Here is a 22803-nt window from a genome sequence, read left to right as displayed (position 1 = left end):
TCACACCAAAACAAACGTTCGGTGCGATAAATAATTCCAGCGTGTTCCCGATCTTTTTTTTTTCCCCACTTCACTGGTCAGCCAATAAGATTTGTACTTTTTGTGATTTCTGCTTTTTTTTTTTTGTAAGCGCCACCTACTGTCAGAGAGTAAACCAGCATTTTCTTTCAGCCCATTTGCTGTTTATGCATTGGTATGAATAAAGAAATGAACTGAACATGAAAACTGCATAGAACGTTTGCATTTAACATTTGTGTTGGCGTGAAGATGTTTTATATAATTAGCCAATCATCTGAAAAACCAACCTACTAACACTTTTATTCACGTCCAGATAGTTAAATGCATGACTCAGATAGCATGTCTTAAAATGGATACTTACATGGGTTACATGTTTCTAGTTTAACCCAAAATACTAAGTTTTTAGTCGTTTTTTTCAGCGGCCATTTTTCAACCACTTTACCCAATTTGCTTTAACCCACTAGGGGCTATGCGTGTAGGGGTGGGGCTTTGTGATTTTTGCAAGTTGGGCAAAGTATATCATGAATGTGTGTTTCACTGTCATGGAACCTAGGGTATCGGTTGCATTGCCTCACTGCCATTTGCACATCTCATGGGACTTATAATGCATCCATTGGATATACACTTCAGAATCTTGCCGGAAGTAGCAAGTCATTTTCTCTTACTGTTGTACAAACAGTGTGAATTTTGCACATATTACGAGACATGTTTAATTACCGCATCTCAGCGTATGCACGTTTCGTGTCATGCCATACAGTAGGGAAGTAGGCATATTTGTATATAGCCGCTGTATCAGGCAGTAGATCGCTTTCCGCGCTCCCATTGGTTAATTGCCATATCGCGTCTATGTTGCCCCTTAACCAGTTATCGTTCATCGTTACTATGAAGACAACGGCTAAAAAAAAATTCAGTTTTTAAAAGTTATCATTTTGGTTTCACGTGGTAAAAATAGCTAAACTGAAATCGTTCAAAGCACCTCCAGTTGGAAATCGCTGCTCTAGCCTGTAGTGTAATTTACATTGACTATGTATAGATGTGGGATATATGACTCATTTCTTCCCACTAATAGCCGCGCAGATCAGCACTGTGAGGAGTTGATGATTTTGTACGGAGGGGAGACATTATTATCTAGACAAATGGCCCTATCAAGTTGCCAAAATGAGGCAACATAATACAGAAACAATGCATGTAAAACCACAAAAAACTCCATTAAACATCTAATCTTGGTCCACACGGACCCACGCGCACAAAAGAGTCCACCATCTCGCTGGAGCATTTGCACATTTTAATATTTGTAACTTATATTATCGAGTGACATTTTTATTGCCTTACTTGACAGCGAAGTTGATTTCCACAGAGAGACTGTTCTCTCTAATGTTTCAGGTTTAAAGGGAAAACCACTGACACCAAAAGATCACATTAAAACCTATTAGTATAAATGTAATATTGATTGAAATAATCCAAACAAGGAACATGATAACAAAGGTACTATGCATAAAAATCTTAATATAAAATGTGACGATGTGTGATATTTTGCATTATGAATGTTTCTGTTGACTCTTGCAAATGTAAAGGTAGATTATCGCCAATTTTCTACATACAAGGAACACAAACGAGACAAAATTATCTACAAATACTGCTTTTTCTACGACCGTATATAACTACAAAAATAGTCTGTACATGATTATCCACTGCTATGGCCTCAGATTCGCTATATAGGTCTAGAAAATGAGTTCGCGTGTTTATAAGCAACTGCACACATACACACGTAGACCCACAATAGTGTTTCGAAATTCTGAATTTAAGAAGTGAAAAAGAATTTTTAATTCAAGAGCTGATTTGCTAACATGCCCATGGGTCTTTCATCCTGAGAAAATAAAATAAATCATTAAAACCACGCTTCCATATCAATTTCTTTGCATTTCAGTTCCAATTCCGACTTCCTGTTTGCTACCTCAATTGGATTGCAATTTAAAAAGCTCTCTGAATTCTGAATGTCAGACAAACAGACAGCAGAGATAAGGTGGTGTGGTTATTCTTGGCGTGGCTTTCTGAGCAAAAGGAGATGATGGACACGCAAGACTACATGCTGCAGTGGCAGACAGCTGCGTTTAAATATAAACCCCTCCTACATGTCCTCCTCCTAAAACACGCGCTTTTTGATTTTTATGACACTACGCTATCAACATTAGAATAACAGAAAAAAAACAGCAGGATGAGGTATTGACTTTTCCACAGACACGCCGACTAATAAAAAGCTAGAGAATTTTATCGGTGCATTCAACCGTCTCCTGCCTCCGACTTCTTCTCTTTGACCTTCACCGAGGACTTCCTGGACACCTTTGTCTTCTCCTTCCCAGACTCCTTTGATGGCTCTTTCTCTCTGGTTGACTCCTTGTCCTTTGACTCTTTTGTAGACTCTCTTTTGGATTCTTTCGAGGACTCCTTTGACGACTCTTTTTTAGACTCTTTTGATGACGGCTTTGGCTCCTTCTCTTTATTAGAGTCTTTCTCCTTCTTCTCTTTAGACGATTCTTTAGATGAATCTGTTAAAAAAAAATGCAGATGTTATGATGTACGCTTTGCTAGACAGCAATTTTTAGGCATGATTGGAATGATCCTCATGAGAACGCTGATCTAAAAGGTAGCTTCGTGCTACTGTCCGAGATGAGATAGTAAGTCTGGGACAATATTTAAAGCAGAATCGCATTGATTGTTCACAGATAAGACAAATCGTACTGCACTGGAACACACTGGAAACCCATCCTATATAGAATATTTGTTTTTTTTTAATGCATATTAGAAAATCACATTATTATCTAACTCTATTTAAAAAAAGTTTTTTACAAAAATAATATAGTTGATATTCTTATTATACTATACTGACAGTTAATTGCATTCAATTTAAATAATTTTTCTTTTTTTCGAAATATTAAGTATAAAACTAAAAATGTAAGATAAATGTGAACTCAAAAGTGATTTTTGACCCATTTAGGCAGCACTTCATTTCTGAATTCTCCTGCTGTACTCTTGATAGCACTTAAAAGCATTAAGAGTATGCTAAACTGAAATGAATTTCATCTGTTTGAAACTGTTATACATTTAAAACGTATCCAAATATATTTGCAATTGTGTCTAATTTGCAATGTAGTACTTAAGTCATACTCGAAAACACTCCAACCGCAAATAAATATGAATTTTATGTAAAATAACATGCAAGTGTCCGAAAAAGCACAGTACGTCTAGTTCCCACTTAAGCCTATTCTTTTAAAAGTTCTCACTCTGTGTACTTCCTTTTCACAAAGGTCTTCTGTGATTTATATTCGCTAAATAACTATAAAGTTTAAGTTGTTGTACGGCTCTGAGAGAGGATCACAAATGCACATTTCCTCATTTAGCAGACCATTTTATCCAAACGCACACCGAAAACACAACTGATGCGCCAACACCAAAAGTAGCAGAATATTGATGGAAAAGGGCATGAGAGTCAGACAGCCATTAGAGAGATTCTTTGTGTGTGTTTGGGGGGTAGGGAGCAGATCTTTTTGTTTTGTACCAGGTGCCATTGTCACTCAGTGTCAGTCACAGCAGGCGGTCAACTCAGCACACACACACACACACACACACACACACACACAGATAACATGTCTACTAAAGGAGTGATATATGTGCGTCTCTAAACAGTCTTTAAACAGTCGCAGCCGTTTGCATCCTCTGGGGGCCGGTCTCAATCCTCCACCTGTGTGCTAGACGCCTGTGAGCCGCAGTCACGCTGGGGCTGCTGGGTAGACAGACAGCTCCTGTAGGGCTGTATCCGCAGGGAGCAGCTTAATAAGGCTTTTCCTGAGGTGCTTCGCAGCAGCCGCAGGCTTAATGGCACTGACAAGACCGCAGACGTCCCTTCACAGACAGACCAGCTCACAACACTCTTCATCTCTCAGATGAGAGCGTGATTGCGTGCGTGCGCTCGCGTGAATCTACAAAGACTCAACAGTACGTGGACGCGAACGTTATCTGATGTTCAACCACAGACAGCCCACATCACCCGAGGAATCGCCAGCAGATATCTTTCCTGACACACAACAGGTTTTTTAACTTTTTTGCCAAGGACCCCCAAATACGACACCCACCCCGCCGATGTATACTGTACGTATAATAAAAACATTAGAATTTAATTATTATTAGAGTTCCAGAGATCAAATCAAATTAAAAACTGCCGTAATTTGTGCCAATTATTATATGAAACGCGTTTATTTTTCCTATTTATTGAATGTGTTGACTTTCTTTTCTGTTGCTATGGGAACGGCAATAGCAGCAAAAGAGCTCAGTGACCGGCAGCTCCCATAAATCAGAGGAAACAGCATAAATAAGTCCATTCTAAAACAATATTTGATAAACCTTTTCAGTACATTTTTATCAATACTTTACACATAAAATGTAGAACTGTAGTTTAAATGCAATTTAAGTCCAAAAATGTGCCCATAAGGTAAAAATTTAGTGGTATTATGTATATGTATAATAATATTACACACAAACGACAATCTATGTTCTATTGTTGTACTGCACATCTATGCGTTGCCACTCAAGATTAGTATTTGAATTGGTAATAATGTCAGCAAATGCATTTTATCTATATGGTCACTTATTATCAGTCAATAATTTTGAACACACCAACTTACTCTTTATCAGGGTTACAGAAAGATGAGAAGTTTCCAGTAAATCTAAGAAACATTCCAGTAATTTTGGAAACTTTCCAGGACTTTCCCCTTGTTCTTAACATATTTTAAGGCATTAAAACTTTGAATTAACTCAAGTGGTTATATGAGAATTACATAAATCATGGTGCGACATTCTCTGCTTTCTGAACAGGAATAAAGAAGTTCCAATACACACACACACACACACACACACACACACACACATAAACAGTGCTTCATATACTGTTACTAACAAGCTAATTTACTAATATGCACCTTTAAAAAAAGTAAAAAGATGTCTCTTTAGGGTACTGCCCGGTGATTGGCTGTTGTACCTCAGGTACAGAGAGTACATGGGCAGTCATGAAGAGTATTTGTCTCGCAAGTGTTAGGATAAAGTGGGTGTGAAATGTTTAAGATCTCACAGAAAGATAGAATGGATGGATGGTGATGTGAGAATAATATGTCTGCAAGATATTTTAGTCAGTGTATGAAAGTGTGCGCTTGTGTCATGTACACGGCTGTCCTCTTATTTTCACATTCTTTTATTTTCACACTCTTTTATTTTTTATTTTATAAACACATGACCGTTGTTACAACTGTAGCTGTTTGAGTAAACTCGTGAATAAGGATGCGCTAGAAAAAAGGCAAACCAATCAAAATGGAGAGATATCGAAACTATTAAAAGTTACAAAACATGTAAAAGCAAACTAAAACAGGATTTATTTGTGTCAGTTTTAGGGCACGAGTTAATTCTAGAGGATCAAGTAAAGCTTTGAAGTCTTTACCGGGACTAGTAACCACTAAAAAGAGACCAGAACTGGTTAAACAGTATCCAGTTCGATCTGTAGCCAGGAACTGCTTTTAGAAAGTGAAAGTTCAATTAAAAACACAGCTAGGCGTATAGGGTGCGCATTAGAGGACGAGGGCCCTAAAAGGGCTTCATCGTAAAAATGACTAGTGCATTGATCTCTATGGAGCAAAGTGTTCGACTTCTTTGCCGCTGACCTCTTAAAGCACCAGCCAATCCTTATCGCTCTATTCACTTTGATGTGCGCTTCTCACTTGTTACCTGGCAATGCTTTTCAATGACGCCATGCACAACGTTCCCGTTGACGCCCTGACTCAAGTCAGAGAAAGCCCCAAAAGAAATACCAGTGACTAAGATAAAGTGCCCAATTATAATGATTGCAGTCTTGCTCTAATTCAAATGGATAAAGTTATCAGCATCAACTGTCCTCTGGCAATCAAAAACATGAAGAGGTATTATAATGATATAGTTATTTATTCTTTTTCAACTCATTTTTCAACCTACTTTCAAGCAGAGCTGAATTCGCAGACATGTTGCCATGACGACTTTGAGATGAGTTTCAAAGACAGGATCAAGTCAAATCATCAACGGCTAAATCTAGAGATAACTCAGAAATCCACATCTGAAGAAAAGCGCCCCAGTGTGCTTAAAATTAATTAACAAAGTCTGTGAAGAACAGAAAGGAAATGACAGAAACACCGTTTATCATTAACGTCTGTATACATCCCATTTTTGGATGCTAAGCATGAAATCCAGTGCAAAAGAACGAGTCTTGCTTTCAGCGAAAGATTTTCTTCATGTTTATAAAAGCGCTTTTTCAGCTTGTGGTCAATAAAACAACGGCGTCCATTTTTTCGAAGAAAAATACGTTTGTTTTAAAAAAGGACTCGAGGTGCAATATACAGAAACGTGTGATTAATTCCGAGATTTCCTTCAATGAAAACTCTCTAGAGAATTAAACTGGAAATCGGAGCAGGAAGGGAATGAGCATAAATATTAGATTGCTAAGAGATGAATATATGCTTTAGTGAATTGCGCGCCGTAAAAAGCAGGCCATTCGTCTATGCCGACAACATGTCGCTGTAATATAAATGTTTAGATCAACTCATCTAAACATTGCACAAAACAACATATATGAATGTGGCTTTGACGATATTGAAGCAATTATCGAAGACAAACATTCCGCATAGCGTTGATCGATCAGCGTGGCTGGTTATTGATCGCATCCATGGTGCAGATTTCCACAGACGTCCATGACCGATGTGTTTTTGTACATAAGATTTGTAAGCCACAGAGGTAAAATGGGAGACCATAGTAAATCTTGTTAGAGTTCCATGATTTGCTTAAATGGCAAAAAACTATTTAAAATCCATAACTTTAGTGCGTACTATAAATACTCGGGAGTTCGTGAGCCGTTGTGATTTAACCTTACAATCGTGTCAAAGTAGTTCGTACGTGGCACAAGTTAAGCGAATGATCTTTGCGCTAAACATAAACAGATATGGAGCTTTTCAATGTTGCAGAGCATTAACGATTTCCACACGATTTCTCTCAATGGAAAAAAAAACGATGTGCAGGCTAGTACCGTTCACACGTACTGTAGGAAGGTGCCAAACTTATTTATTTATGTATTTATGTAAGGTCTGCCCTTTAATAGTCGACGAACCATTATATCAATAAATTGTCTTACGTTTCTCTCTTATAACTTGTTGCCTATGCAGCGCACTGTTTGTGGCTTCTTCTTTTTTTTTCCCACTGGATTGATGGATGGTAGCTGTCATTCCCTTAGCAGCTGCATTCGACAATTTACTCAAAGATGATGTCAATGTTAATTATTTATAGCTAATATGCACTATTTACAGTCAATCAGCCAACGCTTCTAACAAAATGACGTCGCTATCAGTTTATCGCACGACCAGAATCTAAAAAGGCATTCCCACATGAAAGATTTCGCGCACCTTTGAATCAATATTCCAATCTCACGCTGTAAAACTACTGCCCAGAACTCGTAACGGTCGTTATCAGCGACGTAAGACATCTTCAGAAAGAAAGGAGGCAGAAGGAGAGACAGCTCTTGGCCTCGGAGGGTGTGGTATGGGTGGGATTCCCGTGGTCACTTGGGATATTTTCTCTCCGCTTGTCCACGCCCTAGCACAAAACATCCTTCTTACACACACTGGTATGTCTACTGTCTGGAACTGCTTGCAAAGTCTGCGCTCTGCCCACGTACAGCCGAACCACATCTGAGAGACTCAATTAGAGTGGTCGGCCTCTGTCTCTCCATAACGCACACATACGCACAATCCTTCCCCCTACAGCTGAGCACTTGCACAAATAAATAAGATCCAAAAAATCGGAGAGCTGTAAAGATGTTTTATATATACAGCACACACACACACACACACAGACACTGTAGATAGTGCTTCTGTAGGCTGGGTTGGTCAGTTTCCATGTGCTTTACTTAGGAAAGATAATGTGCAGAACAAAGAAAAAAAGTATAGAGGTGAACATCGAAGGACAGAATATAGAGTATATCGTAACAACGTCATTCCAAACGCACTGTACTTTTGATTTGAATCACGATTGGAGGCATTTTGAATGAAACCTGTAAGATTTCTGCCCTTACGTTGAAAGTCCATTCGCTCGAAATGTAAAGGGATCAAACGAGAATGCAAGAATCAAACGTCTTTTAGAGAAACAAAGCCAAATGACCTTTTCATGACGAACAGATTTAGGCTTCTATTCACATACAAACACTGATCAATGTGCACAGAAAAAGCACATCAATATGCTAAGTGGAAGCCATAGTTCCGTGCCGTAGTGTGCAAGAACAATCCTCATTGGTCCTCAAGTGTCAAGCAAACATTGGCTGAGCTTCCATTTACTATATTTGATTTGCGTGTTGATCAATGTAGATCAAATTATATGGTGTTCTTCATGAACTTTTTGATGCATTAGTATTTTGGTGAACTGAAATCTCTCGGTTTTCATTATATATATATATATATCCATTGGGGAACAAAGTCTGGCCTTGGAATAACTAATGACAGATCTCACTTATTTGGGTGAACTATCCCATTAATCTAATCAGTTTGGCAGTATTGTTGTGGTCCAGAGCTTTAGTGTAATGGGGTTTGTATATCTTAGTGAAACTTAAGAACGTAAGCCCCAGACAGGCTATAAGAGAGGTTTTTTATTAATATAAGTGGGTCACAGTGGAGTATTAAACGGACAGTCATAAAAAACTTCACAGAATTTGGAAAATGTATGCGTTTAAATCAAAGCTACATGTGAATATTATGAAAATTATTTCTACATGACAGCACGACTTCTTTCAGGAATATCACATTTTTACAAATTTCATTTTTTGCATTTTAAAAGCAAACCTCTTTTGTGCAGCACTGCGTTGAATTCCATTTTAAAAGATGAACTGCACGCTTAAAGTTTTATACATTCGTTTAATCGCCGTATTGGATATTTTATTCAACCAATAAAAAGCAGATCCAGAAAAATTAAACACGGAAAAGAAGTTTAAAAAAGTTTGGGAAAGAAAAAATGTTTTTATAGGGCCTTGCGTTAGGCATATCCAAAATGTGTCAAGTTTACGACTGGCAGTGCAATGGAGGGGAGAAAATAAGAATGCCTCAGATCCAGAAAAATAACGGTGTAGTACTCGCTTCTGCTTTGCTATCAGCAAGCGACATGAGCTATCCAGCAACAACCAACCTCCAAAAAAAAAGATCTAAACAAAACTCGTCTCTGCAAGAACTATTTTATATTCCACATGTGTTTTGTGCTGAGTCTGACGTCTGGGCACTATTTTAGCAGACCGCTCTGGTCTATCCTCTGGCTGTCTGATCCTTAGAATCTGCGGTGCGTTATTTCGACCCATGTCGAGCGTGCTGTCAAAAATCTACATGTGTCTTCTCTTTTCAGAGATACCAAAGATGCATGGAAAAACCACATCACCCACTAAGGACGCGTTCTTGCACGTTCTTCATGCGCGCCTTGAACCAAACTATTTTAACTTGACACAGTGGTTTAAAAATATAGGAATTGTGGCAACCACACACTGAAACTAATTAAAAACCTACAAACAGTTAAAAACTTAATTAAAAATTACATTCTGTAAAAGTACGTGATGATGTGTTACTGTGGTGGTGGTTCAAAGCTAATGCATCCACATTTTTTTTATTATTTAAACTGAACTGAGCTGGACAATGTTGTCTAACTAGCAAAGGGTAACACAGGGTGGCTTTTTATCGTTATAAGATGGATGTGTACACACAGTTCCAAAAATACAATGACGTTTATACAATTTGTAAAGTGAATTTTGCATCCGATGACCCCTTTAAAGCAATCAACATGCAACATGCTCAGCTGGTGAAGAGCTGGTATGTGCTGGAAAAAAACCCGAAAGAAACAGTTGAATATTTTTTTGAAATGAACAGTTGAAATGAATTTGTGGGAAATTAACCAATAGCAGAAAAACGCCTTTCTCATTTGTATGGCATGCAACACACCTACTTATGTGTCTTATACACTTGAACACAAACAAAACCACAACTTCAAACTTCAAATATATATTTCACAGCAACAAAGAGAGATGTACTCAAAACACACACACACACACACACACACACACACACACACACACACACACACACACACACACACACTTCTATGTTCTGTTGAACACAAGCTGTCGACCACTTTCATGCTTGAATTATAAAGTAGTTTCCTTTGCTGTGATATAAAGTCTTCTGTTTTCCACCACACACACACACACACACACACACACACACACACACACACACACACACACACACTTCATTCATTAGTTATTTGACTGAGTGTGTTAAAATCACACCCTTCACAGCAGTGCTTCCAGACAGTGGGGAAAAAACTAAACAAAAACATATTTTCTTTAGTTAATTTTATCATATGGTATCTGGCGTGTGACACAAAGACATACACACCACAATACATCAATAGAACTGACTAGAGATGTTGCTGGAAAAGTTTAGACAAGTCATATGGGGTGTGTGGTTGAAAAAGTCATGTATGCATCTGAATAAGCATCTGCTGTTTATTAAGAACACCCCAAAGAGAAATGAGAAGAGTGAAAATACCAATTATGTACAGTCAAAAATGATATTCATAGTTAAACAATAAAGTCAACCAATAATCCACTACATGTGAGTTCAGGGTTATTCTATCACTGATATACTACTATAGTTTTAAATATTTTGAAACAAGATTAATTTTTTAATTTATATTTTAGTTTTTAAAAACTGTATGCATCCATATATGTACGTACCATTTATTTACCTATTTTGATGTTTAATTGAATTACCTTTTTATAATAATTGATAATAAATCCCCGAAACATGATAAAACAATGGTAAAAAAAAATTTGTCTTGAGAAAATGATTAATTTATAAAATAGTTTCACCCGTATTCAGCAAACAATAGCTTGAAAATGTTGCAAATAAGTCCATTAAATATTTTATTTCTATTGTGTTTACAGATGGATTCTTCTCTTTCTCCCAGGTATTCAGTCCAGCTGTCATAATAGAGTTGAGCTAACTGAATGTTTAACAGGATTTGTTTTATTCCAGACTCAGCTGGGCAGATCTGTATCAAACTGCAGACGGTCAGTAGTGAGAACTGAGGCCTGGTGTTTTGAACTGAATATGTAGCACTATTTCACAGCCTATTCTAGCTTTAACAGAAAACCAAGGAAAAGGTGACTAGATGAGGCTGACGTGAGTAGATTTTCTTGTCTGAATGGGAAATCTCTCCGCAACAATAGATCAAGTAGGAAACTGGCAGAAGAAGCTGGAAAAAAAGATTTTTCTCTGAAGAACAGTAGACGGTTTAACTGCTCACGAACTGCTTTCACAAACCATCAAAATAGTCGTGGATGATCCCGGTAATAATTGTATATCCAGCCCCTAGCGCTCCGAAAACCTGTTCAAGTATTCAAAACCGTTCCTAAAATCTCCACATCTACTAATACAAGCATTGCGGACACATTTTGAACCAACTGTGGCATTAACGTTTTTACATCTGCTGCAGGATACTTCTCCGTCTCTAATTATGTGAGGGCAGCGAGTAAGGAGCAGACAATAGAGAAATGAGATCTGTATCAAACAGATTCTTCGACTTTTAAATCACTTTGATAAGAGGAGCTCTGGACGAACGGTCAAACTCTCTTAAGTTCAAGCGTAAAAAAAAATGGGTTATCTGGATAACATCTGGAAGTGTTTCTCCACTCACACTCAGAGCCACTGCAGTTGTGATGTATTGATGGATCCCTCGAGCTCATACTTCCTCAAATATACACATACATGCTGGTCATGGGAGATATGCAAAGCATATATTTGGATGTAACTTATCCTTCCTCTCTTCTCCACAGGCTAAGAGTGGATAACGTGTGTGTGTGTGTGTGTGTGCAAGTTAGCCAAGGACATAAGGCAGGGATTGTGAGGCTGATTCGGAAGTTTATGGAAGACAAACTCATAAATAACACACTTAGTCTTAAAACAGGTAGGGAAAGAATACGGAAAGAAAAGTCCTGCCATCCATCTTTAAACAACAGGCCACATATGCAGTCCATACAATGTTTTTTTTTTTCAATTTTAAGGAGTTTTCTCATTCCGCTGCTGCCATTGGACTGCTCACTGTTCTTTGCATAGCTGCTTTAGAAGTTGAACTTTGGCTAAGTGACCTTAATTGACTAATTAAACTTTAATCTTCACATCCAATTATTCAGTGAACACTTACTCATTTGTTTGCATGTCCAACAGAGCCGTTTCTATTACCTGTACATCAAAATGGGAGCATTAGCGGCGTTAGTCTCATTCATGCCTACCAAAGACAAAGTAGTGGGGATCCACCGAGGAAGGATCGATCGAGGCTGATGCTGAGTCCATTATAATGTTGACCACTCCAAATACAGCCAAGACACAACACGCTTCTGTGATGATAGATAACATCACAGTGTTTCCCACAGGATTTTGAAAGACCAAGGTGGGTAGACATCTAGGGGGAACGTGCCTCTATTTTGTACATTTAAAAAAAAAAAAAAATCATCAATCTAGTCACCTCTGAGAGCAAAATTAAGAGACCAACATAAGCATGTCTTTGTATTGACTTTAAAGTGAACTATAGTTTTAGTCACCAAATGGATTAATAATAACAACGCAACTTTCAAAAATCATAATAAAAGGAAAGAATAGTTGGTGACAATGTTTATATGAATTATATTACTTTAAGCTAAAGCGATCCCATAGAATAACCGTTGTTTTCCACGAAGAACAATTCAGTCAAAGATTCCTAAAATATATGCACAAACCTCTATCACAACAAAAAATGCAACGTTAAAAACTATAAAACAAAAATGTCACATACAAATTCAAATTCAATCTGCAATTCACAGATTTTTATTCCAGTCACTTCCCTTCGTGCGTCCAACTTCTTCAATCTGTTCCTGCTCTCACTGGTACCTTCACTTCCTCGCATCCGTCAGTTCGAGAGGAACCGGCCATCGTCTTTATCTGCAGATCCTGTTGCGTTCACTCTCAATCCCTCTACTCAACACTCCGCAGCCTCCGTCCTGCAGTTTCCGTCTGCCATCCGGTTTCTTTTCCACAACACTATCTTGAACGGGGCAAGGGCAAGCAACGGGAAGCAGAGAGGGGAAACCAGAAGACAACCGCATCCCCTAATTGTTATGCAACATAGCACACTTTTCCATGTGCATTATATTCAGAAATCAAACTGGAAAACTAGGGATTTGCCACTCGTGACAACTGCAGGGAACGCAGCAAAGCGCTCACACACGTAGCTCAAAGAAACTAAAAACACGAAGGCATAAGTATTCACGCACACTTTTACACAAGTATTCTCAAATATAGGTTGAAAATGCTCACGCTAAGACGGAGTTCGATGCATTTACTGTCAACCAAAGTGCTGAAAACACTCAGCGCCATGAGCCACTCGTGTGTAAATGAGAAATGAAAAATGAAAAATGCAGTTCACCAGACTGCAGGACAGATATACTAACAGCTTGCACAGCAGCAAACCGTCTTTTTTGGTGTTAAAATATTACCGTCAGGATTTAACGCTCAGTGAGGTTATTTTTGCACCTGCCCTTTTTGAATATGCATTTGTACGAGTTTCCTTTTATTGGCGGAGAGTATTAATATGAATTATGCAATGCGTTTTACCAACATTCTCACTTGTCAGATTACTTGTGTTCGTGTCATTATTTAACAGCCAAAATAAGCATGTATTAAAGCAGGCAGTAATTTGCGCTGGTCATTTATTCAGATCATCTGGTTGCATCCGTGTCCTTTATTACGCACATTGTTAGTAAACTGCACACATAATTTCCCCATCCCACTGGCGTTTATGGAATTGTGCTCTAACACTAATTTGCCCCATTTAGTAAAAAAATAAGCCTTTTTGGGATTTTGCTAATGCCATTTCACGGGTAACTATTTTACACAGTAGCAGTTTTTTAATGAATTTGCATGATATGAATTGAAAACGTATAAATGAGATCATGCATTAGCACTAGCCACCAATTCACCGAAACAGTCTATTTAATGGGAAACCCTCCAGTAATACGTTTTTTTTTTTGCAGTTTATCGTAAACCGCTTTGATGCAGCTTCTGCAAAGAAATAGCATGCATGCGCGTTCTGGGTTGAGCGTGCAGGCTTAAAAGATACATCTGCCACGCATCTCATCGCGCGGCTAAATATTCCTCTCTCCGGCTCGGTTATGGCTCGGTAAAAAAAGCTAGGAAATATATTTGATTTGAGGAAAAGTTCTTTGGTTATTTCTAGAGTCGGGGTTGAGGGGGGGTGGGGGGCGGGTTAGGAGGAGGTGGAAGAGTTGCTTCCTTAGCCGGATTGGGTTTCATGGGGACCGTTGTCTGGCGTACAGAGCTCATTGTGGTCAGCTGTGTGGGCCACACCCAGTGAGGGATAGTGAGGTGATTGTGTGCATCAGCACAGGGGGAAACAGCCAAACCATTCATCATAGACTGTTTACTTAGCCTTTTCAGAAGCCCTCCAAAAACCACACGTAGCAAATATGAGTTAATCCTGCTGAGAGCAGACAGGAACACACACACACACACACACACACGCTCTCTTCTTAGCATCTGTGGGAGAGACATTGTGTTTATACATAACATGCGAGGGGTCAGCGGTGACAAAGCTTTACACACTGCGTGCGTGAGAAGGTCAGTATCTCTCACACTCTATTTTTACTTCGACGTATACAATAAATACACTCTCGAGAGCACCGCACCATTCCACGAAGAAGGATGGAAAGACTCTTGATTAAACAAAGGAAGACAGAGCGTGTGGGGAAATTTACCCAGCTAAAGACGCATTTTTTTTTTTTTTTTTTTTTTTTTTTTACATTAAAAAAACACCAATAATAATAACAATAATAAATGACCCGCGAGCTGAAGTTGTACAAAGCAAACTCTGGAAAAGATAAAAAAAAACAGAAGGATTGTTGGGATTACACAGGAATGTTCGACTTCCTCTATCCCAGAAAGGGGCTGAAAAAAAAGAAAAAGAAATACGAGTATGCGAAAGTTTGCCTCAACTGGCATGTGCTGATTTGAGCGAGGCCTATTTGAGGTTATGTGTGGGGCATAAACCTCGATCAGATTGCAGTGCTCATTGGAGTAAAGTAAATATTTAACATGCATTTATTCACTAACATGGAAACAAAGGATGCTCTATGTCTGGGATGGAATGCTTGAGCGCTTCAGTGGCCGGCGGGCCTGCGGATTGTTAAGACATGAGTGAGTGTGTGTGTGTGTGTGTGTGTGTGCATTTAAGGACATTTTTTTATAACTTCAGTGGGGAAACTTAGAAAGAGAACACTGAATTTTTTTTGCTGATAAATTTAGTGAGCCATGAGTGGGACCACATGGAATCATAATGTTCTCTGCTCCTTTTACAGAATTTTAGTCCACGATATTCTAATTATGAGCTCAGAATGCAGAGTCAGTGGATGATTGACTGCAGCACTGGTGGGGTTAAAGACACAATAGGGACAGATCTTTCTTCTGTATTGCTATGTTCATCAACTTTATTGGTTGATTGAAGTATGACTTTAGTTACATCCCGCCACGTAGCCTTTCAATATTCCCTTTCATTGCATGAACGCAGGCAGTCAACATTCACGTGTTTCATCTTCATCTTAACCCTCTCAAACACTGCTTACCACTGCAGACGACTGTTATTATTGCAGTAGTTGTAATTTCAGTGCAAAATATTGGCCTGGTGTGGTTAGAAAAATTGGGCTGTACGCATTCAATACCATGAATACCATAGAGATGCTAAAATTTATGTTGCGTGCATATCCTATACTTTGGGTTCAAAAAGGCAGGCGGCGTTGGCAGAACATGGCTTTCAAGCAGCTCCACTGTTTATCGCTGTAACTAGGTAACGACTCAGGGCAAACATTTTATTCATATTTTTGACATGTTTGATTCACCACCAGATCTGTATACACACCGAGAAAGGCACTCGGGTTTTATACAACAGATGCTAAGAATGCACATACAATGCATTTATTAAATATGGGCAAATTATGGAACACAGATCCTGCCAAGACTCTACCAAGAGTACCACAAATTAGCATGGGCTGGACAATCCAGTGTGGGTAATCCATTAGAAAGAAAAGGGGTAACAAAATAGGTTGAAACGGCAAACTTTAGTGTATCACCATGCATGATTCATTTAAATTCTCCTCTCCCATACACCGTGTGTCTGACAGGGAATCTCCTACGAATGCCTAAGCGCTACGTCAGCTGCAAAATGAACGGTGTCCACACCTTTTCATCACATTTTTCACTGCATGTCTCTCCTGACAGAACAGGATTTGAAGCTACACCAAAAGAGGGTTTGCTCTGGTACAGTCTGTAAGTAAATCTGGCCCATAGTTTGGAGCAAAAAATTTTTCTGTCTGTTCCCATCATATACTATATGATTTTCTGTCAACTCAAATCTGCAGACAGGCTATATATACATATATATGTGTATGTGTGTGTGTGTGTGTGTGTGTGTGTGTGTGTGTATTCCAGCCTTTAGAAACAGCACAGTATATGCCGACAGTGGTTCACAAAACAGGAGAGGTCATGTTCATATTGGCAGCAACTATGCCATACCAGAGTTCACAAGATCCTTAAAGTGACTGGCTGGTGTGCCCATGAAGTAAGAATACTGCTGTCATACTAACCAAATGAACTCTAATAACTAATAACTGACAAACAGACTCTGGATAAAATTGCCAAATACATGAAGTATGAGCAAAAACAGTATCATGTTGTAGATGAGCACCTGCCGTTGAGATGAATAGGAATACTAATAAATAACTCTCTACGTCTATTATAGACCTACTTGGGTGGAATTTGAAGACATCGTAATTTATCAGAGAGAAATATTCCTGTTTAGTCTCTGTATTAAAGCGCAGATCAAACAAGCGTACACACACTGGGGTGAATGAAGACAGGATGGTGACAGACATTTTTCAGAGAGAAGAGTGCATTGTCCAGGGATAGCCAACACTAATTACAGTATAAATGAGAGGATGAATGAATGAAAACATGTGGATTTAGAGCGGGTTAATGCTTTGGCTCCTGTAAAAAGGCTGGAGCATTTGAGTAAGCAGCACTATGACTGATCCAGAACAATGCTTGTATTCACAGAGCATTATCTTCACAACACAAAAAACATATGTACATACACAAACTCACTTCAGCAGAGCCAAGTACAGCGGAAAACACATCCCCGCTGCCAAGACGTAGATGAATGACCACACTAACTGCGGAGAGGTAAGGAAAAGGCAGGAGAAAATGGGAGACGGGTTAAACATGAGTGAATGTGAGGTTTGATCGGGGATTTGGTTTCTGCAATCACACGCAGCGGCTCTGGCGGTGCATTAAAAAGGAAATACTAGACTTTGTTCTGTGTTAGGGATACGAGAATGTATTATATTCAGAAACAGACAGAGCACACGGCTGTTGTTAAGCAAGCATTGTTCGGGGACTTAAAACAAATAAAAAATATATATTAGAAAAATATTGAAAGCTGTCAGAAGGAAAGACTTCCAAATCATAGTGAGTTGCCTTGCTGTCCAATATAGCATCATGCCTTCAAAACAGCATTTTTCTTCTAAAAACGTCTTGGAGTCAGAAGATGAAATGGTTTTGGGATATATGATATTCAAATACAGCTACGCGTTGGTAGGTAGCAACCTTGATTTCAAACCAGGTAACATCCTAAACTTTAAATAATTTTAAAGGCTGAATGATGTTGACCAAAAAGTTTTATTAAACGATAAACCTCATGCTGCAGCCTTATAAACGATGATGTATGCTCTATATAATTGGTCTGAAAAAAAATGGCAGACAGGCTAAATAAAAATGCAAAATACTCTCTGGTGGTTGCCGTTTGCGTCAATATTTAAATACTTTAAGTATTTAACGCACATTATAACAAAGAAAGGTTACACTTTATTTTAAGGTATCCTTGTTACAGTGTAATTCTATATTTAACTACATAAACTTAATGACATAATTATGCATAACTGATTGTTATTGCAATAGTAACGTACAAGAACACCTTAAAATAAAGTTTTACTTAAAAAATAGTGGTTGAAATTTTGTATTTTTATTACATTTAACAACATTTATTGTTACATTTTTCTGTATTATATAAAAAGCTAACTTAGAGCAATACTTTGTCGCAGTATTCTGGGATTAAAGGACACATGCAGTGCTTTAGAATCATCTTAGGGAGAGAAACTAAATTATGTTACCTACTTTTTGAAAACCATATGCACATGTAGTTCACTTAAGATGCCTTAAAATGCTGTCTGAACAGAGATCATGTCATTTTCTGTTTTCTTTTCTTATGATTATCACTACTAATCCGTTTTTTTAGAGAAGCTGCAACAGACCAGAAGGCTGTATTTTTTAACAGTGAGGCTGTTTATATTGGAAGCGAACTAAATCATAGTAGTGGCCACCTATTGAGCCTCACAGCGGTCTGGATCTGTGTTTGTGAAAATAGACTTCCTGCCACACAAACAGATGGAGATGAGCTACATTAACGCTGGGAAGACAAACAACTCAGTTTAGTGTAGCGTAGAAAAAGAAAAATTGAGACAGGGAGAAAGAGAGTGTGAGATTATCTTCATGTGAATATAATATGAACGCTGACTCTACATTTATGTAGCTGAATCCTACAGAGCTCAGAGTTCATATTCACAACACGCTAACACGGATGTGTGTGTGTCAATTATATGCCTTAAATTAGACTATTAATTATAACCGTGCACCCTTATAATTGTTTTTATTAAGATGATATTTTATAATAATTAATTGCGAACTGAGAAAAGTATAATAGCAACTATAATGCGACAGAAGAATCTTTTTTGAAGAACCTTTAACATTTGAAGAACCACAAAAGGTTCTTTGTGGCGAAAGAAGGTTCTTCAGAATATAAAAAGATAAGACTGAAAGCTTTGACTGAACGGTTCTTTGTGGAAACAAATATGAGGAGGAAGAACCTTTTAAGCCCCTTTAGTTTTACGTCTTTTTATGTCCTCAGTAATCATCTTTCTAAAAGTGATTCCAACAATTTTGCTCCAATACTGTTATCATCATTATCATTACATTGTGCGCTATTTTAATAGGCATTTATGTACGGCTATGGTGAATGGAATTGGTTTTGCTCTATTATAAAACAGTGTTTTTTTTGTGAATCTGGTATGAGTCCCGAAAACCACAACCTCTGTCTACATTGTGCAAGTACTGATGTGTACATCCATCTAGTCACATGAGCTCTTTTTTTTTTTTCCACATGCAACAATGAGCCTGCAGTGATTGTGACTACAGGATTTTCGGCTTTAATGTGCTCTGAGGGAGGGCGGCCCTCACAGGTACGAGATCTCAGAGGAGATCTTGATGTTTTACTTTGAGCCCATGTTACTGGTAGCAACCAAGAGCGGGATAAGAATAAATCACCGTCTTCCTGTAGGTATACATGGGGAAATCATTTATTCTAAACATTTTTGTAGAGTCCTGAGAGCCCGTGGAGTTACTAACAGCACGCTAATGAAACATTCCAGCCCTGAATCCTGGGAAAGTCCATTTGAAGAGCCTCTCATTATCCTTACAAGCTCTGAACGTGAGACAAGACGCGTCCGCGTCCTGGAACGCGTCTCGCCATTTGTGTTACAAGGTCCAAACAGAATTAAAAAATTAAAGGCACTGTTCACCAAAAATGAAAATCGTGCCATTTTTTCTTAACTTCAAGTTCAGAATTTTGTCAAAAAGGAGAAATCTTATTCACAGATAATGAGGAGAAAGTTTGACATTTTGTGAACACTGATATCAAATCTAAAACACCTTGGTATTCTTGACTAGGTTCGATCCTGCTTCTAGAGGTCAATACTTTTAAAAAGTTTAATGTATGTATGCAAGTTGAATATACTTACAGTAGACTTTTTCAGATTATTACTCTCTAATGTTTTGAAACAATTTACAACAAATCATAATTTAACTGAAATACAGTAGAGGACTATTTTGTTAATTGAATAATGTCTTAAATTTTACTTTCTTTGTCACAAAAAAATTATCTAGACTGCTTAGTGGTGCTTTGCGATATTTGTACAGTATTTTAATTGTATGTTTTAGGACATTTGGATCTCAACGGTGTCTGTTTGTATTCGTTTTCATTGTATGAAAGTGAACAGCGTGAACATTCTGCTAAACATCTCTTTTTGAGTTACGCAAAACTCATGTGGGATTTCATCAATATCACTAAAATAAATGACAGACATGTTATTTTGGGTGATCTAACTTTTTAAGTTTTAATTTAATACAACACGACACTAAAGTCACATGTCCTGTAACTTTAAAATGCTTAGCTATATTTGAGCTATTAGATTCATTAAAATTAAAGCACTCAAATAAACTTGAAGAAATTCAGCCATTCAGATTCAGCCCGATCTCATGCATATTTTACGAGCTAGCTAATTCGTACAAATTCGTACGACCTCAATAGTATGAATTCATACGATTTTTGCTAAATCATGCGTATTTTACGAATTGGCAATTTGTATGAATTCGTAGAAATGACCTAAGCCTCTAACCCTACCCATCACTGGGCTTTTAGACAAATCGTACAAGTGAGGTTTTACGAATTAGCCACCTCGTAAAATACGTACAAATTAGTCTTAAGTCTGTGTTTGAGAGTTTTGCTTTTGCATTTAAAGTTGACTCTATGGAAAAGTAAATTTTTTGAATAAAATATAGGCAACTTTTAATTGAGTGTAATCTATTTCCCCTAAGCAGTTCAGATAAGAAAACTAATAAGACACTATAAAAAAGCAGAACATACAAAAGAGGGCGGTTACATGCAGACTACGTAAAAACATTTCTCATTTCTTCCTTTCTTTTCTTTTTTATTTCCGATTCATGGCTTTGTATTTAGAGGTTATAAACTTGTGGCTGTGACAAAGGCATCATCAAAAACGGTTTCGTGCACAAACCGTGCAGCGATCTAAAAGAAATTAGATATGCAGATGAAAGTGAAAAAAATAGAAACGAGGGCTTACTCGGGCTGTAAATTTTGCACACTTAATTATAGCTGGGATTTTACGCTCTCTTCAGCTGTGAAATGTAACCAGCTGAGATTAAATCACTCTCTTCCAAACTGTCAGAGAGCACTAACGCGAATAACATGCTCTTTCGCAGCTGGAAGTGAGAAAACCACTGAGGAAATACAGTAGAAACGGCTCCAAATGATCCCTGTCCTTTGAAAATCAAAAACCGACAGCTAAATAATACACACAATCCATCTAAATAAAAGACTACACTCCGCTTTAAGAAAATGTGTCACCGGCTACATGGCTGCACAAGGAGGGTTTATGCTTGTGTTTGAGGTCAAGGGCATGTGGCTGTTTGTGTTTGACATGGCAGACTGGACTTAGAGCCTTGTTGATTTAAGATGAACTGATTGGCTAAATTAAAATGCTCTCTAATCCTTGGAAAGTACAATCGGAGCAGGATTAGGGCCGGAGCAACTGTTGGAAGTGGATGTACGTCGCAGCAAAGCGGTGAGGTCATTCTTTCACCACGATGGCCTTCCGCTGATCAGAGGGCAATTTTATAGTTTGAAGTTAATAGGTGAGGTTAATTACAACAGCTGAGGCTAAAAATAGAGGCTGGAAGCTCAACCTGGATCAGCGTTTCTGTCACGGCTTCAGCAAGTATCACCACGAGGCCTGACCTCAGACAACCTTAAACAGCCCAAAATACCTAACACACCATCTGATCTTCTTATCATCTGCCAGGAGTGCTAGTTCTTCATTTGCAATCGGTTTCAAAGTGCATAAAATAATGTGAAACAGAAAAACCCTGAAGGTGACAACGGTAAATAAAATCTTCACGGTTTGTAAACTTGCGACAATGCAAGAAGTTTCGCATGCACGATCTCAACAAAGAACATGCTTAATCGCTAAGATCTAAATAATTAAGATCTAACCATGCAGTAAGAATGGTCAAGCCAGTCATTGAGAGTCAACTGAGAAGTGCGTTGCATCCGTGAACGTCTGAGAAAATGGCTATCAGACGTGCAGGAGGAGGGCTCGCATCTTCTGCGTCAACTGAGAGAAGAGTATATCTGCACGGAGTAAACATTCTACGAGATGTGTCAAATGTCACGGTCCATCGCATCTCACGGGCTACTGAAACTCCTGGAGTGAGAGTGCGTGGGGTTAATCGGATGTGCTGACTCACGCGCTGGTTGTGCAGCGGTCAGCAGGACAGAGCAGCAAGTGGGTTTAACAGACAAAGCAGCCATAGATCCCGAAAGAAGGGACTCACGGGCGAACGCGGGTTTAATCCAGAGCCTCGTTCTTAATTCAAGGATGTCATGTGTACTTGTTTTGATGATTAGATACTCCAACGGCGCGTTAATATGCAGAGACAACTATACGTAAGCCATTGGTGTGCTGACTTCCTGAAAAGTTCATGGATCTATGACGTTCTCCAAACACTGCTCCGTTTAAGTAAATTCCTGCCATCTAAACAAAGTGCATGCGAGTTTGAAAACAATCGGCCATCTTTTATGTAAATCATTTCTATTTTCATCTTTTATTCAAAGGATTTTATTAGTTTATTCGATCATATTCATTTTTATTTTTATTTATGTGCGTTGAGCAATGTTTTT

General features: G+C 38.3%; 1 protein-coding gene across 2 annotated transcripts in view; it reads right to left on the bottom strand.

Annotated features, from left to right (window-relative positions):
* Positions 1-1286: 1286 nt before the first annotated feature.
* The window catches only part of bbs9 (Bardet-Biedl syndrome 9), a 79040-nt gene continuing 57523 nt past the window's right edge, over positions 1287-22803 (bottom strand). For both annotated transcript variants that reach the window (XM_043260682.1, XM_043260683.1), the window contains one exon: positions 1287-2564. In XM_043260682.1, coding sequence (XP_043116617.1) covers positions 2299-2564 — 266 coding nt within the window. In that variant the 3' untranslated portion in view covers positions 1287-2298. The remainder of the gene's footprint in view (positions 2565-22803) is intronic.

Source organism: Puntigrus tetrazona, chromosome 16 (genome assembly GCF_018831695.1).
Source record: "Puntigrus tetrazona isolate hp1 chromosome 16, ASM1883169v1, whole genome shotgun sequence".
In the NCBI taxonomy this organism is placed as follows: domain Eukaryota; kingdom Metazoa; phylum Chordata; class Actinopteri; order Cypriniformes; family Cyprinidae; genus Puntigrus; species Puntigrus tetrazona.
Note: the sequence above shows the minus strand (reverse complement) of the source record. Positions and strands in the feature narration are given on the sequence as shown.